The sequence below is a fragment of the Drosophila elegans genome, unplaced genomic scaffold (genome assembly GCF_018152505.1).
Source record: "Drosophila elegans isolate 14027-0461.03 unplaced genomic scaffold, ASM1815250v1 contig_183, whole genome shotgun sequence".
NCBI lineage: Eukaryota > Metazoa > Arthropoda > Insecta > Diptera > Drosophilidae > Drosophila > Drosophila elegans.
The window spans coordinates 8597714-8615972 of record NW_024545550.1 but is presented as its reverse complement, the minus strand read 5'-3'; the positions used below and the strand labels follow the sequence as shown (position 1 = coordinate 8615972).

The window sequence follows — 18259 nt, the reverse complement described above, 5'->3', positions numbered from 1 at the left end:
CAGTTGCCGATTTTGTTTTTTGTTTTTTTGCAATAAATGTTTGTCCCGCACAACAATTAACTACGCCAATGGCAGAAACGGGAAGTGCAATTGTTTAATTAATGTCCGAATGTCTAGAGAACGGCAGACTGTACCCGGAGCAGACGTTTTAAATGAAGTTTGTTCAAGTGCAGACCGATTTTCCGCACTCGCATACGCCATCTCGCTCGCTCTCACTGTCGTCGTGTGCACTTTGTGTAAATTACAGCACAAATAAGTCGATTTCGATTCCGATTCCCATGTTAAAAATGTAAAGTCTGCCGACGCACAAAAGCAAAAGCAATATAGCAAATATAGACTGTTACTTAGGACCACACCTGCAAGTCGCACCCTAGCCTATATGCTTATCTCACCGCACCAGCAAAACCCTAGAATCGAGGCAATAAGTACTACTATCATCACCGCACCCCGAAACCGTCTGTAATTTGGTCCTGAAGAGGAGACACAGGAAATAAGGACATGCAAAGAGCATTTCCATCCGCAGTGTGGGTAAGTCTATAGGTCTACCTACATTTGTCCGCAGTATTTATGCATGTGTGCGTGTGTGTGTGTTTGGGCATGGGCGTAGGCATTGGTGGAAGGGAGGGGCCAAAAGACCCCCTTAAAGCTGTTTTGTTTCGGAAATATCTCAAAGAAATACAGGGCAATTCCGATACAGGCATTCTGTAAAATACCTATAATTTGGAAAGATCATGCTTCAGAATTGTAGTATTCATCTATGGAGTTAAACGTATGTATGTATTATGTAAATAATAAACCAGAACCAATTTCAATTCGATATTAGACTTAAAAACCTCTTAAGACGATCAGTTTCACAAACGAAAAAACAATTATAAATTGCAAATCAGTGAATAAAACTTTGTCAATGATATCCCCACATTAAACGGACAATACATCCCCAGGTCTAAATATCAAAAAAATGTTCCTATACGATAGCTCGTCAGAGTATCGTATTAATAATAGTTTTGCGAGCGATAATTTCTCTTCTTTTCGACAACTTTACGAGCTTTTAATGTTTGTGCGATTTAAGTAAGTTCTTAGATTTCCCATTGTTTGACTCTCGCTTTTTGCTCTTCTGGGAAATCCCTGTTTAAGTCTTTTATACAAAATTCTGACATTAGAGTATAATATCTAAATCATCATAAACTTCTAGAAAGGTATGTTTATGTAAGTAATTTAAGATCGAAACCTGACTGAAAAAAGTTTTAAAATCAAATCAAAATTAAAATTGTTGAAAAAAAAGAAAAGGTTGTTTAAGCCATCCCTGTTGATGAAATCCTGTCTATGCCACTGTGATTTTGAAAGTGCGCTCGTACGTGTACCGGCATATTTTTCGGCTATTTGTTATTTGCACTTTTACTTTCGGTTTGTGACTCTGTGGCCCACTTGCCTCATGACTTGCTTTATTTTATACTGTCGTAATCTTGTCTACTACATAATGAACCTAACTACAAGAGAACCTAACTGGTGAAATAGAGAACAGAAGCGATATAAAAACAATGCGTCTTGCCAGCTCTAATTAAGAAATTCCAGCGCCTTATCTCTAAATGTATCTCATTCGTTTTCTGTAGAGAACAAAATTGTATTTTTAATTATATTGTTTTTTCCTCGCATACAATATAATTTTGTTATCAGTTTCTTATTGTGTTGCTCCTGCAGAAAAAATATTGTTTGAAATATGTCTTGAAATGTGAAAATGCTATTTTGTTTAATCAAAAATGTTAGAAAAAATTATATTTGTGCAGTCTTTGCTTTTTTAAGAACCAATATGATATGAATTTTTAGTTCATGCCAAATGGTCTACATCTGTTCACGCTATAGAGTCTAGTTATTAATTGTTTTAGTTGATTTTAATCAATCAACAAAATTTCTAGTTTGCTTTTATTATAATTAAACTATACTTTCTCTGTTGCAATTTTATATAACGAGCATTTAAAATTTCGTCTTTCGTTCTTATTATTGAGATATGAATTTTTAGGTCATACCAAATGCCAAATGGTTTATATTTAGTGGCCCAATGGAGTCTATTTTTAAGCACGTGCCTGGCACTCCCAGCGTTGATGATGTTGACGATGATGATGACATCGTCGAAAGTGGCTCGAGTAGTTTGGCCCGATGCCCCGGCAGGAACACAAGTTTTTAAGCGGCAATTTGCAGCAATTATAAATACGAGAGGCTGTTGGCAAAGTGCTTGTACTCACACCTCACATCCCATGGCATCAAACCAACCGTTTTCCATTCGTCCATTCGGTTCGCTCTCGTGTGCCCCTTCTGGTGTTATTAATAAATCGAACGGGGGCGATGGAAAGGGTCAAGCGGCGGTGCTGCGCAGTTTGTGATGCCACCGAAAAAAAGGAAAAAAAAGCAAAAAAAAAAAAACCAATACCGCCCAGTTACACCCATGAGTTCAGCTCGGTTCAGTTCAGTTTCATGTTCAGCTCTCGTTCGCCGCTCTATTTTGTTTGGCCTGCACACATGCACATTAGCAGGCGTCTGGCGCTCTCTTTTCTATCATTTTCCCACCCATTTTCGCCCGCTTTTCCCCCATTTCCCCCCCTCAGCTGTGGTTGCCACTCGGCAGTGGCAGTGACAGCGGCAGCGGCAACGGCAGCAGCGACTGCGACTTGTTGTGCCGCCGTCAGCGGCAGACGCATCGCTTTCAGTTTGCAATTATCAACAACGCGCGCTCCTCTCGGCCGGAGCATCGAAATTGTGTTAATACGTCGCCCAGAAATCTCGCTGGCATGGCCATAAATAAAACAAAATTAAATTTATTCTACTTATTGCCGGTGCTCACGTGAAGAATTCGAAACGAAAACGAAACGATTCAAATGCTGCTGACACGACGGTACGAGTGTTAAGGCTAAGCAAAATCATGCGGCCAGTGATTTAGAAATAAACAAAGCATATTAGAGACGTTTTGATTGGGTTAAGTTGAAGTTGAGTTGGCTTTAATGTGATCCCAAGTGTAACGTAGGCCTTTCAGTCGATGCATGCATAATAATTACGATCCCCGTTTCCCACCCACTTAAGCACTTCAAGGTTGCATAAACGCCACAAACTGGCGGCTTACTGGTTACCCCTGCACCTGGCTGACAAATGAAATTGTTCACAATGACGATGAGAGCCACTAACAAGTTTCTTGTTACCATTTCAATGTGGCACGAGGGCAAAAGAAAGGTAGTTCAGAGAAACAAGAGTTTTAGGGGCTGGCCCCCTTCGTTTTGTCATCGCTTGACCTAACCACAATTGCTAACGATTTGTGTTAGCGAATACCTTTGCAATACTTGAATTTCAATCGAGTTATTTCAAGAAGTGGGTATACTGGGTATGTGTCAAATAGGTGGAATTCGCACAATTTGGAGTTGTTTTAAAGTTATGCTAAGTGGGCGAACAGTGCGTATGCTTGATATATGCACGAGCACATGATACTCTGAGTTGTTTTGTTATTTAGTTGGTAAGCTGCATTTTTTATAAGCCCTAAAATAAATAACTTATCTTAAGAGGATAAATATTTTGCACTCTACTTATTGTTTAAAGAGTGTTGGTATAGTAAAGTAAGGGAATCGCGTAGCCGACCTGGTGACCCTTGTCCCCTTGAATTTCCCTTAATCCCCTCATGCAAATGATCCAGACGAAAGGGGACAGAGACTCAAGCCCCGTTTTCTGTCTGAGGTAAGTGCGGTGGAAAAGGAAAACGGAAAAACAAAAGGAGGTTGGAGAAAATGACCGACGAGTGGGTGGTGTTGACTGTTATCTTGCCGCTTGTTAGCCGTTGTCTTTGACGATTTGTTTGCATGCCATTCTTTGCTCTGGTTTCCTTTTTTTATCATCTTCCACCCGTATTTAATACAAAATCAATCGGATTGCCTCCGACCGAGCATTATAAACTCAAAACTATGCTCGTGTGTAATAAGACGAAGGTTGTGAAATGGAGTTGCTCATGAAGTCGATTGTTGCTTTCAATTACAGCTTTTGATTTTATTGATACGAGTATTCGAAACGAACATTTACAGGGATATGCATGGGCTTATGTCTAAACACTTGAACGTTTAAATTATTGTTTTCGTTTTTGCTTAACATGTTCTCTCCTACCACAGCAGCTACTTCCTTCATAAGCTCAAAATTACTCATAGATATTAATGGTATATACTATTAGTATGTTTTAAGAGTGCTATTCTTCTTTAACTGTACTAAGATCTTATTCATCTTTAAAACCGAAACTTAAAACTTTGGGCTCTATAAACCATATCTTATTCATAGATAAGCACACTTGTGTTGAAGGTTTCCGAATGACAGAGTATTAACTATACAAATTCCTAATGGGGCTCACACATAACCACTGGACTCCAATTTGATGGCTCCCTCGTATGTGGGCAGTCCCGATCTGTCAATGATTTTGCTCATGTCCAGGCTGATGATGCCGTTTTCGTTAATGTTGTTCAAATCCTGTTCGACCTGTTGGCCCATTGCCTGCTCCAGCTCCTGTTCCACCTCCATCTCCGGTCCTTTGTCATTTTGGGAGGTTGCTGGTGTGTCTGACGTTGCTGCGTTGTCATTTTCATCATTGACAGCGGTTGTGGGTATAGAGGTTATAGAGTCATCCGTGGTGGAACATTCCTGAACATTCCCGTTGGCCTCGTCCTCCTGCTGGGCATCGCCAGAAATGTGGTTGCCATTATCGATGTCGCTGGGACAGGGACACAGGGCCGGCTCCTCCCTGCGCCCGCTCATATTGAGACCGCTCTCCACGGACAGAGCGGCGGTTAGGGGCTCATCTTCCGCCTCGCCTTCGTAGCGGAACTTGCCGCACAGCGGACAGCCACGTCGGTAGTGGTTGGCACTGTGCTGATGGCTCTGCTGCAGATACCGCCGCCCGAAGGTGTTCAATCTGATATTCTGGGCCGCCGGCTTGCACACCTGCAGCGTCTCCATTTCCAGGCAATTTCCGCTGCGGGCAGCCACCGCCGCCGCCGCCGCATTCCACATGCTCTCCACCTCGGCCCGCTGCAGTGAGCAGCAGGACTGGGCATTCAGGGCCAGCTGCAGCTGCTTGTTGACCAGCAGGCCTCCAGTTCCACCACTACCACTGGCCACGGCCACATCCCCACTGCCATCGGGTGTGCCGCGACCAAAGCTAGTCGTTCCCTGTCCCTGCCCTCCGCTGATGTCCAGCGAGGATCGGTATCCCGGCGGCGGTGAGACGCGCTGCATCAGTAGTTGCTGCTGCTGCTGTTGCAGTTGCAGCTGCAATTGCTGCTGCTGCTCCAGCTGCTGCTGGTGGAGTTGCTGCTCGTGCAGCACCACCGCGTCGTACGAGGGCGGTGGTTCGTGATGCAGAGCGGGCACGGCGGACAATCCATCTGTTGAGTCCCCCAGAAACAGGCCAGATGTCTCGTAGCACTGAAAAGTACGAGAAGAATTTCAATTGATTAGAAGAATGGACAAAATCGGCAAAGGATTTAAATCAGGGGTGCTCAAAACTGCCTTTTTTGTTTACTTATTTACTATTTGTACTATGTGCTACTAATATTAAAGCACAATTTTACAAACATGACAATAAACTTGAATTGAATTATGTATATAAATATTTAAATTATAGTATTTATTTATTTATTTGTTAAAAAGTATTGCCTTATGGCAGTGCATTTACCAACACAATGAAAAAAAAAAAATTCATTTGGATTAGAGATAAAAATAGAGCAGCCATAAATTATATTTAACTATATTAGGTAATTTCTGCTTTTAATTTAATAAATTATAATTTATACTTAAACTTTTGCTTCACAGAAATCCTACGTTTTCTTAAGATAAAGCTTCTTGACTATTTATGCTCCCCCAAGTCGTGAGTAATGACCGATCTCCATTTGCCCGCTTTGTAACTTACCATCTTAATGGAGACGAGGTGGACAAGCACAATTTACGCGATCAAATAAAGAAGTTTAAATTGCACACATCATAAATTTATTTGTCTCCGCCGCGCAATCTGCAACCCACCCATTTCGACCTCCTAGAAATCCGACTCGTTCTGTCCGCAGTTGACATTTGTGCCTGGACAGGCTAACGTTGATTTACGCGGAGCCTTTTGCCGGCGTTTTTTCCCTCGTTTCCCAGCGGGCCAACAAACAACAATGAGCTGAGTGATGGCCTTTGGGGGTGGTGGGCGGTGGGTGTTAGTAGGTGGCACCGGGAGGTTTTAGTGGGCTGCCGGCGGTTTGTAACTTAATAAAGCCCATGGCCAAGTGAGTGCGGCTTGTGTGGCACTTGCAGTGGCCATAAGCCAACCACAATTGTCGCGCCCCTTTGGTCAACTCAGTTTGGTGCTTGTCGTTGTCGCACCTGTTAAATGCGCCGCATAAATATCCATTACCACCCTACTTTTCGCCTTCCCCACTTTCGGTTTCTGACTTACTTTTAAACTGTCCTCATGAAATGTTGACTTAAACTTGAAAAAAAGACAATTATGGTTGGTTTGTGGGTGGTTTTAGGATCCAATTGGTTGATACGTTAAAGTAGGGTACATAATATTATTACTTTTCTGGTTGCCATAATTGTTATTTTACCCCTTAATTCGGAATTGAGGTTGATTAGTTTGAGGTCATACCTCATATAATTTTCTTTATTAATTACAATCATTTAATTTCTTTATTAATAATAATATTATTAAGTTTGTTCGATTGCTTTGTAATTTCTTTTTGATTTGACTCGTATTGAATATCTTTAGTCTAGCGTCTGTCCCACTTTATCTTCTATTGCCAATTTAGAATTTTTATAAAATTGCTCAATTAAATAAGCCATGTGCAGAATTAAAAGAGTAAAATTACAAATGTTTCTTCATGTTACTGAACAGGACGCAGAATGTTTCCTGTTTGCTAGCGGATATGTTGACTTCATAACTGTTTGGAATGCCATAATTTATAATTGGCTTTATAATTTATTTTCCTCTGGATTCTATTGAATTTTTAAGGAATAACAGTCTAACGTCTATCATTTAGAATTATAATTTATTAAGACTATAATTGTGTAGCATACCAAGAACGTATGTAACCTTTTTTAAACTGTTTTATTTTTAATAATTGCGTTATTGATTCCACAACTAAATAAGCCATGTACAGAGCAGAAAGAGTACAATAATTGATATCCTTTTATGTTACTAATTAAATGCTGACCTCTTCGCTGGCGGATATGTCGATTTCAATAACTATTATATTTGGAATGCCGTTGATATCCGTTTGCTATTATGGCTGTCGGATAACAAAGCTTCTGGACCCCGAGGTACAAAGCCACTGATACAGGGAGCAACAACAACAACAACTACAACTCACCTGTTCCACGCTGTATATTTCCATGTTGGTATCGCCTTCGAGCCACTGATGCTGCTGCTGCCTGTAGGCGGCCTCAGTCCGCTTTTTGATATTCCGATGGCAACAATAGCAGACCACACACAATATGGTTGTCACCAGGGAAAGCATCGCCCTGCAACGAAACATAATCGAACGGGGATGTGAATGCAGTGTTATGCCACGGATATCAGACGTGTATTTTTCGAAATGTTTGCCTTAGCTGGTGAAGTGAAATTGATTGCGAAGGCTCGATAAATGGCCATCATGACAATATCGTATTAATAACGTTTTTGGCATTTATTAATTTTGTCGAACAAATTGCAAATGTTTGTGTGTTTGCGTTTATTTATGTTGGCCTATTCGGTCCTCCGTTTTCATATTGATTGCATAGAATTCCCTGCAAAATGTTGGCTTTAATACATACCAGAGCGGAAATTACTTTTCTTGCCGTATGGTTTTAATTAGATAGTGCATTTGCTCTCAATAAATTTTCCAGCCAAACAAAAGGTAAAACCAACTGTTGATAAGCGTAGAGTACAAGGAATATTGTCAATTATCTTGAGCCGTATGAGCCATCACAGTACAGTGAGTTTCTCTACTTAGCAAATTTGTGAGCTCTTCATTTTGATCTATAATTAATCTTTGATTGTTTTACTGCACTTATTGTTCTAACGACTTAATTTGCATTCTGTTAGCTCTTGATTGGGCCACAATTTGAATAGCTTTATTAAAGCAAATTTACCTTCTATTGTCCGCAGACATTAAGCAGTTTATGTGTTGAAAGGATTAAAGTTTGTCTTATGGTTTTATGCTTATTGCTTTCACCTAACATTGTTCAGCTGTCAATTATTAAATAAACTTTGTTAGTTTAGCAAATATATGGTTGCATACTGTACTCAGTGTAGGTGTGGTAAGTGTAAGTAAGTTTTATTTTATTTACTTTTGGTTTTTGCTTACACAAATTGGTATTTCAGTTGGGTTCTTTTATTAAGTGTATTGATCTTATAAGTTTAGACTACATATAACCACCCTTGGCTATAAAAACACTTGATCCACTTTAAAAAATAACACAGACTCAACAAAAAAGTAAAAAAAATACCCAGCATTTTAAAACATTAATAAATAACATAAATGTGGGTACCTATTAAGTATCTTGTGTAGTATACATAAATAAATTTCTTTATTTTCTAAGCCTATTTCCTATATATGGAATTTTTATCTACAAATTCTTTAAAAGGTGTAGCCAAATCAATTTTCTAAGTTTGTCAGTGAGTTTGACTTTTCGAAACTATCATTTTGATTGCCAGCTATCAAACTTTGCTTTTAGCGCCGTCGTCCAGCTATTGAAACCCACTGGTTTATTTAGTCGAAAATCGCTTCGTGTCGTTTTCGTTGGTCAAGGCATTTCCATGACGTCACTTAATCCACTTTCGAATGCAACATTGTGTACCACTTGTCTGTCCAGCTTTTTTATCTCCTCCCCTCGCTCATCCTTTCTTTTTTTTAGCTTTTCATTTTCCCCGGCACACGCAATTTCTCGCATGTCAACAGTTCATTAGAGCCCTCTTTCGGGCCCAGTTTTTCCAACCTTCCCATTCCGCGAAAGCGAAAGAGAGACAACGGCGGGCCATGTGGAGCGTTTTCCCCCCAAACCATTTTTTATTCGAGCTATTTTCAATGAATTGCCCAAGACAATCGATAAAAATGTAGTTAAAATAAAGTTTTTCGGCTTGTGTGGCGCGTGATGTTTGCTGACATAAAAACAAAACCCTATAAAACTGTGTTAACAAAATGCCATTGATTTTGTTGTAGGCATTGTTGTCCTCAAACAAAAAAAGCTCATGTTGCACACGAAAATAAAATTTATTAACAAGAACGGATGCTTAGGTTTCGCTTCTAGAAAAATGGCTTAGCGCAATTATAATTATTATTTTCGCTGAAAAAAGAAAAACGGATGCCAGCCATCTTCGCTTGCAGGCGGCAAAAATTTTGATGTTTATTAATTTGCAGCTTCTACCCATAAATCAACTGGTGCCAGGCATTATGATCTATGAAAGCAGCTCGTAATATCCTTCTTAAAAGTGTCTACAAATAGGGCAATTACTGCAAACATTTCAGTGGAATTTACGACCTGCTATAAACATTCAAATAATTGACTTTGCGGTTGCCTGGAAACATGTGTGTGTGACTATTTTCCCAGTAAAACTTTTTGGTTAACTCTTGTTATTTAATGACAAACTCACTTTTGGGAATAAGCTAATAGTTACCAAGAATGCCAGCCATGATAACTAGATTTTTCATGAATTACCTAATATATTAGAGTGACTTTCTTAAAAGAATGAATTTGTTGTTATCCAGTGTTTCAATTGTTTTTTGTTCAAAACTTTTGGGCCAACTCTAATTAATTAATTGGCAAGTGAGTGTGGGGAATGCTCAGCTATTTGGCAAAAGTTGCAGCCATGATGTGTGCCACTCTTTCGCATTTCCCACGAGCCTCACCTTGGCTCATCTCTTGAACTTGGCTCTCAGAAGAAGCCTTGCCTGCCATCAGTCAGTTGTTCCAGCTGTCAGACTTACCCGCCAAGCAGCAGATTCACATTGCCGTTGACTACATTTGCATACGTCTGGGGTCCACCAGGTCCTCCACCGCCGCCAACGCCGGAGATGACAGATCCTGAGCCACCGCGCTGCTGATGATACTGCCCCAATCCGCCGGTGTAGTAGGTGGTGTGCGTCGAAATCGAGGACGAGGATGACATATGCTCCTGGGACTGGGACACCAGCTCCTCGCTGTTAAAACTTCCATACGATGATGATGATGATGATGATGATGATGATGGAATCCCCTCCGTTGTGGCCACCACCGATGACGATGTTGTTGAGTGATTTTGATTTGAATTTTGGTTTTGACCAAAGGCCAGCAGAGTTGCATAACGTTTTAGAGACATTTCACTGCGGCTGGAAATCGAAGCGAGGCGATTGCATAACGATTAGCACGGCGCACTCATTACATTTCCATTAACACGCACACTTCAACCGACCGAAGAAAGGCGTCGCACTTAGCCTGGCTAGAAGCTAGCAGCTAGTAGCGAAAGCTAAAGGCACTAGACCGCAGCAAGGACGAACAGCGACTGGCAGGAGCTAGCCCTCGCGAGCGACGACCCGAAGGCAACAGCAACACTGCACGACCATTACTAGCTGTCACACTACACGAAAAACATTTATTTTGAAATCAGGTTCTTCAACCTTTAAAACATTTCGCGTTGCCAAAAATATTTTCAAAATATTTTATAAACATTATGTTTCGGAACATAAGATAGTGGAGGAATGTTCGAAAGTAATTTTATTTAAAACAAATTGTTTAATATCTTCTCAAGAATTTACAGATTTTATAAGCAGATATATTATTTTTTACAATTTTGATTTAAGAATCATATTCTCATGAAATTTGTCTATTTGTTAATTTTTACGGGCACTATACAACACATGTTTAGTTATTTTTTATATATAACTCAATGATATTTCGTTATAAAGCACAAGAAGACAACACTGATTGATATAAGAGCTTGATATGCATTTTTAATTCTCTCAATTAAAGGTTAGCTGCGTTTTTTTTCGAAGTGTAGATAGTATAACGATCGATGGCCAAGGCAAGTCTATTTCCGTAGCTCTTAGTTTTGGCCGCGAATCGCGAGTTGTGCGTCTGGGCAAATGCGTTGCGCTGCTGCAACTGAGCTCCGGCTTGACTTGCTGACTAGTTTGCTGGCTGCTCTGGTCGTCCTGTTCCGAGGACTTTGGCTTGGCTTATCCTTTTGTTGTGAGCCCGACGAAGTTGCCTTGGTAACCGAGTGAGCACCAGCCTTCGGTTTGGGCTCTGCACTTCGTGTTTTCTGCTGCTTCTGCCGCTGCTGCTTCTCGTTGGTTTTTACTGGTTTCTGTTGCTGGTTGCCTGTTACAAGTTGCGTTGCCCATTTTTCTGTGGCTTTCCCTCTTATTTTTGTTGGGTGGGGAAGGGGGTGGCGAAATGTGGGTGGGTTGGATAAAGGATACGTCAACGACAAAGGCCAAGCACGGCTATTTGTATTGAGCTTCCTTTTGTATCTCTTTCAGTCGCCCCAAGTTTTCCCTCTGTTTCTGCACGTTTCATGTCAAATTGAGCGCCAAATGCTTTTGTATGCCCGTATGGGTTGTCATTACTGCTGTTGTTGTAGCTGCTGCTGTAATGTTGTTGCTTTTGCTGTTGTTGTGGCAACCATGCATGCCATTTGAACAACACTTGTCGCCAACTGACATTTTTCACGGCATGCGGCCATAAATAATAATGCGACTCAGAAGCAACAGTCCATGCCACGCATATTGAGCATGCAACATGCTGCACGGCACACGCTGCGTATGCGTGATGCGTCGAAAATGCATGCCAATTATGTTGTGGAAAACGATCGTTTTAAACTATTGCATATAAATTAAATTTTATGCGAAGGAAATGGTTTTTAAATGGTCTATTTCAATGCAATAATATATTTTTTCCGCTAATGTTATTATTTTAAATGCCTACGCAAGCAAGGAATTTAGTGTATAACACTCTAATAATAAATATAATATTCATATGAGAAATATGTTGTTTTTTTAAGCATTTTATCATAATAATTAATAATAACCAAGTTATTGATCTGCAATAAACATAATTTAATTAAGTAATTATTTTAAATGTGAAACCAAAATTTGTTTCCCCTATTGCCAATTGTTTTTAATGTGTCCCATTTATCATACATTTCAACATATCCGCTGCCCCTCAAATTCAGCCACAATTTTGAAATAATTTTAAAAATGTTCCGCCAATGAAATGTATTCATTTGCATATCGGCCACGTTTTATAGCACCCGCATGCAATTATCATCATAATTGCCAGCTGTTAGCATCCAATTGAAATTCACGAATTATTTTGGCAAATTTGCTTTTAATTTATGGCGCTTTTGCCTGTGCAAACATTTAAATAGGCATATGCGCGGTGCCTATGGAGAGTTCCCAATATTTGGGAGCGGCAGTGTGGACTGGCTCTGGTTTAGCTATAACTATAGGTACATAAAGCTATACCTATGTTTTTGCCAGGTGCATACAATCGCAGGCACAGTCGCCCGGCGGTTTCAAGAACATATGTAAATAGTTGCACGCCATTTTTACAGCCCCGCTCTTTTTTTCTGGGTTTTTGTGCACATAGAAAAATTATAACAAAGTTTTTTCAATGGCTCAATAGTCTCAATAGCTTTTATCAGCAAACGTGCCATTTAAGATTAACAAATGAAATGATATGCAAAGTAGTACAAATCGATTTATCTAATGAAGCAATAGTAATTTATATTAGACCATGTTCCCATTTCCCATCTTAAAAATACGGAAGTAGATTGGGGACTTCTGTTTGAAACGTAAATTTATTTAAAATAATTATGCTTTTTTTCATGCAAATTTAATATCCGTTGTATATAATATAATTATTATAAATATTAAATATACCATTTTGAATTCAATAGTCGTTTTTTTATCTGTGATATGATCTGACTTTCAAAAGGGTGATGTCTGTTTTTCTGAGTGCACCACCTTCTCTCTCTTTCGCTCCGAGTGTGTTTTTGGCCGTGCCAACTGTTTGTTGACGGCTTCGTCGGCGTTCGAGCGTCTTGAAATCCGCGCAACGTCGGCGGCTTAACAGTAATAGTTGTGCCCGTAGTTGTTGCCAGTACCTTGAGTGTCGCGCGCGCTTAAGAGCACGTCCGCCTGGTTGTTTCAGGCTCGACGGCCGTGAACGACGCAAAAAAGTCGTCACTATTTTAGTTGTGCATCTCTGGCATAATTTTAGATTTGTGTGAAAGGAAATTTGTCAATTCAGGACACCCAGGACAGGAGGAGCAGAAGGCGCCTTTTTGTATGTCACGCCGCCCCTCAACAGTTGGCATCTGGCAACGTGACTCATTAGAGCGTCTCGCTGTTTTGGGGGGCATGTGGGGCCTGTGGCCCACCCACCGGACGGCCCACTGATGATGGATAGTTTCGGGCGCTTCTGGTCACTTTCGAGCGCCGCTCTGCGCACGCGTTGCGGGTAAGCAGTCGAGGCAACCGAATCTAATCGTGGCCAAAAACAGTCAATTAAGCGAGCAAACAAAGGCCTAAATACAAAACAGGAACCGTAAAGAATCAAATATGTTGTAATGTAAATTAAAGGGTATAGTTAGGGGCTAGCACAAATAAATTTAAAAATGTTAACATATATTTTTTTCTTATTATTATTACTTAAATATTAACAATAAAAAATATACAAAAATTACAATGTAAACTCTTTAAGTTTGACTGTAATTATAAGTTTATTATTTTTAAATTGTATTTAAATCTAAATTATTTCAGCTTGGTAGCTTGGTAGCCACTGTCTATACATAGATATTGTATTTTCTATCTGCACTACTACAAAAATCGTTTAATTTCCAAAAAAAAAAAAATGTAAGTACTAAATCAAGATCACTTAGGGATTCACACTTATAACATTCTAGATTTTTTATTTTAAATTCTTAACACTTTAAATCAAACACTTTTAAATCAAGATCACATAAGGTTTTTTTTATATTCTTAATTTTCTATTTAAGTGTAACCACTTTCAAACTAACTATCCACTATCAGTGTTATATGGGTCACCAACAACGCTGAAATGTATGCTTCACTTTCTGTAAATATTTTTGACATTCATTTGTGTGTGCTGTGTATGAAGAAACTAATGAGGCTGTCACATTCAAGCAATCCTTTCTTGCTGCCCCACCGCGCTGCTTGTTCTTTTTTCAAGCATTGACAGCATTAATTATGCATGCCTGTTGATTTATTATGCACGACCATCAAGGTAATGATGAGACCAGGCCACAAGTAAGAGCACCTCCATTGCATTGAAGCACCAGCTGCCATGATGCCATGATGCCATGCTGCCATGCTGCCATTTTCAAACTCCTCCGTTGCCAGTGGCAACTGGAAAAACGGGTCTCAAATGGAGAATTCACCTGTGAAACTGTGTTGGTTGCATGACCTGCGAAAGTAATTCATATTTCCACATGAAGCGTAATGAAAATTTTAAGGTCTCACCCATGCCAGCTTCGATTGTTGGAGTCACACGCAAAGGTTGCAGGTCCTTGCCGTTTTTGCCACTGCCACTGCATTACAGGTGTGTGCCGCCCACTCCCCATCGAAAATCATGAGGGAAAGCGACACGATACCTGGCACCAGGTACCATTCTCCATTGATGGCAAGGTCTCGTCCTCATTCTGCTCTTCTATGCAAAGTTTAAAAGTGCCCGCCCTAAAAAATATATAAAATCACATTTGGGTTTATGGGCTCTCCACTCATTTGTTAAGTAATTTGATTTGAAATCGATAGGGAAGCATAACACGTTAAATTATAGGTTTCGTTATAAGTATGATAAGGGATGGGGATAACCAAAAATATGGTGTTAAGGGTTGTCACGCAGGTTTAACTTGCTAAACTAAACACACATAAAGAAGGGGAGAAAGGGTAAGGTTTAAGTAAATATTGGTATTTGAAAAGTGATTAATTTTCCTCCCATACAAATAAGGAATCATGTACTTTGTATTTGTTAAACATAAAAATAAAATTTAAAACAGAATAACCTATGGTTTGATTACATAAAAGTTCTGAATCCGATATTCAACCAAAGCAAGCAATCCTTAGACATTCAAACAAATAACAAATTGTAATTTTTCAATATACTATGGAACATAGATGAGAGGCAGCAATTGTTTGTATATGACACTGTCTTCGATTTCTCATTATGTTGCCAGCCAGGCGCCAGTGGAAACCCAATTTTCTTGCGTGCGGCGAAGGTAAATGGGCCATGTGTGCGTTTATACAAGCGTGAGGGCATCGCGGTCGTCGAGGACAAACAATTGCCACTAAATGGCATGTGGCGGACCTCCACTCCTCCGGTTTCCTTTTGATTTTATCGCCCGTCAAGCCCAAGTCGCGAGCATTGATTAAAGTTCGATGTGTCCTGTCCCCCATGACATGGCCCGATTAAGGGTTGGTCTCTCTCGTGGAGGCCCATTGCCTGCTATTGTGCATTGTTGCTTAACTGTCTCAGTTCTTTGAACCAGTTGGCAGCAAGTGGCCAAGAGCCAGATGATGTTAAGGAAACAGGAAAAATTTGATTAAATGGGTCTTAATTGTTTTAAAATACAAATAAGGCTTTATATTAGCCATTTAAAGGATTGTTGTAACTCAAAATTTAATTTATGACCAGTATTATGGGCTTTTTAAGCCTCATTTAATTTATTTGCATTATGATAAATTAAAATAAAAGTTGTTCTATGCCTTAAAGGTGTGTTTTCTTTCCCACTACTTTTATGTATATCTTAAATGTCATGGAATTTAACAGCTACAGAATAGTATTTTAATGTAAACACCTTTCCCTTCTTTGCCTGCAGCCTACGTTATCTCTATAAGATGTCCTTGGCTGTCTCGCTGCGCAGAGCTCTTCTGGTGCTGCTCTCCGGAGCCATTTTCATCCTGACGGTGCTGTACTGGAACCAAGGAGCCACCAAGGCACAGGCTTACAACGAGGCGCTGGAACGCCCCCACAGCCACCGCGATGCCAATGCCTTTCCCATGTGAGTGCTGGCACAGCTACATGCCAATCAGCTGGAGCTGTGAATGAATGATCCGACCGACTAATCACTAATCACTCTTCGTATTTGCAGACCCGTCGAGAAGTCCTGGACATACAAGTGCGAGAATGAGCGATGCATGCGGGTGGGCCACCATGGCAAGTCCGCCAAGCGGGTCTCCTTCATCAGCTGCTCGATGACGTGCGGTGACATCAATATTTGGCCGCATCCCACCCACAAGTTTGTGCTCAGCTCGCACACGCACAGCTTTTCCGTGGAGGATGTGCAGCTGCAGGTGGACACGTCGCATCGGGAGGTACGCAAGCAGCTGCAACTGGCCTTCGACTGGTTCCTCAAGGATCTGCGGCAAATCCAACGACTGGACTACGTCGCCAGTTCATCGGAGCCAACGGTCAGCGAATCTTCATCGAAGGCTCGTCGTCATGCGGACGTGGAACCCGCGGCCACGCTCTTCGGAGCCACCTTTGGCATGAAGCAGGCTGGAGATCTGACTAGCGTGCAGGTCAAGATCAGCGTACACAAGTCTGGAGACCTAAACTTTAGCCTGGACAACGATGAGACCTATCAGGTTACCTCCAATAGTGAGTAATCCAAGATTGTTTATCCTAGAGCCCAACACGAATTTAGTTTAAAATCAGTTTCAAGCTATAGCTTGATTTGGAATCAGCCAGTAAAAGCTCCTGCCAAAAGCTATAATTCTATTAACTTGTTTAAAAAAGTCTCAGCTCGAGTAGCTCACAACAACAAAACAATCAATTCAAAGCTCATGTCAAATATTTCTGGTCAGTCAAACATAACAGGCGAATTATCGTTTAATTTCATAAGCTTCTTTAAAATTATTGAAATATGATTTACAAGCTCTTCTAATTAAGACTTTAATAATAAAATAATATAATATAATATATATAATAAGGAAAAAATACCACTACAATTTACATTTTTTTCTACACGTTAATCAGCCGATGGACACCGCCTGCAGGTGGAGATCACTGCGAACTCGTACTTCGGAGCACGCCACGGACTGTCCACGCTGCAGCAGCTGATCTGGTTCGACGACGAGGACCGCCTGCTGCACACGTACGCCAACAGCAAGGTGAAGGACGCGCCCAAATTCCGGTACCGCGGCCTGATGCTGGACACCTCGCGACACTTCTTCTCGGTGGAGGCCATCAAGCGGACGATAGTGGGCATGGGCCTGGCCAAGCTGAACCGATTCCACTGGCATCTGACGGACGCGCAGAGTTTCCCCTACATTTCGCGCTACTATCCGGAGCTGGCCGAGCATGGAGCCTACTCGGAGAGCGAGACGTACACGGAGCTGGATGTGCGCGAGGTGGCCGAGTTCGCCAAGATCTATGGCGTCCAGGTCATCACCGAGATCGATGCGCCGGCCCATGCGGGCAACGGCTGGGATTGGGGGCCCAAGCGCGGCATGGGTGAGTTGGCCATGTGCATCAACCAGCAACCCTGGAGCTTCTACTGCGGCGAGCCGCCCTGCGGCCAGCTGAATCCGAAGAACAACCACACCTACCTCATTCTGCAGCGCCTCTACGAGGAGCTGCTGCAGCACACTGGCCCCACGGACCTCTTCCACCTGGGCGGCGACGAGGTGAATCTCGACTGCTGGGCGCAGTACTTCAACGACACGGATCTGCGCGGCCTCTGGTGCGATTTCATGCTGCAGGCAATGGCCAGGTGAGCAGCCAATCTCAATTAAAGACCTTTAAAGTGTACACTAATTAGTTAGCTTTAAAAGTGTGCACTCACTTATACTTGAATTCAAGTCAAACAAGTTTTTAAAATGTTGTATACTTTATGACTAAAAACAAAGGATACCAAGGGGTTGCACTTACAATTGATTGGGAAACAAATCACTTCGAAATCTTTAAGTGAACCCTAAGGAATGGAAGTCAAGAAAAGAGAACCTGTAAAATATTCACATTGTGAAAATGGTTTTTGACTTTACTACTAAATTTTAGTTTTATCGAACGCATGTTTATGTCCACAGTCCAATTATCTACGTTATCGATTTTTAGTTTAAAATTTAAACAAACGAGTGGCAAGTGAAAGGGAAATTGAATTTCTTCATAGGGAATTTTTTGATAAAATGCATAAAGTGTGAAAGATTTGTTTTTTCACAATTATTGGGGATACACTTAAAATAACTCGGAATGTTTACTAAATCCCTTTAATTTAAACTCTGTTTTC

At 40.9% G+C, this 18259-nt stretch overlaps 2 protein-coding genes across 3 annotated transcripts in view; one reads left to right on the top strand and one right to left on the bottom strand.

The window, feature by feature from the left end:
- Position 1: 1 nt before the first annotated feature.
- Positions 2–18259, top strand: part of LOC108144412 (probable beta-hexosaminidase fdl) — a 20290-nt gene continuing 2032 nt past the window's right edge. Inside the window, exons 1-4 of one of the 2 annotated variants that reach the window (XM_017269258.2) lie at positions 2–528; positions 15851–16033; positions 16124–16632; positions 17011–17746. In XM_017269258.2, the coding sequence (XP_017124747.1) occupies positions 15870–16033; positions 16124–16632; positions 17011–17746 (1409 nt within the window). In that variant the 5' untranslated portion in view covers positions 2–528; positions 15851–15869. Of the gene's footprint in view, positions 529–15231; positions 15251–15850; positions 16034–16123; positions 16633–17010; positions 17747–18259 lie in introns of those variants that run through there. The other variant, XM_041707770.1, reaches the window with a different exon arrangement.
- Positions 4000–11874, bottom strand: LOC108144413. Its single transcript, XM_017269259.2, has 3 exons — positions 9960–11874; positions 7365–7515; positions 4000–5442 (listed from the first exon to the last, which is right to left on the bottom strand). Exons 1-3 carry the CDS (start codon positions 10328–10330, stop codon positions 4369–4371), a joined length of 1596 nt encoding a protein of 531 aa, XP_017124748.1. The 5' UTR covers positions 10331–11874; the 3' UTR covers positions 4000–4368.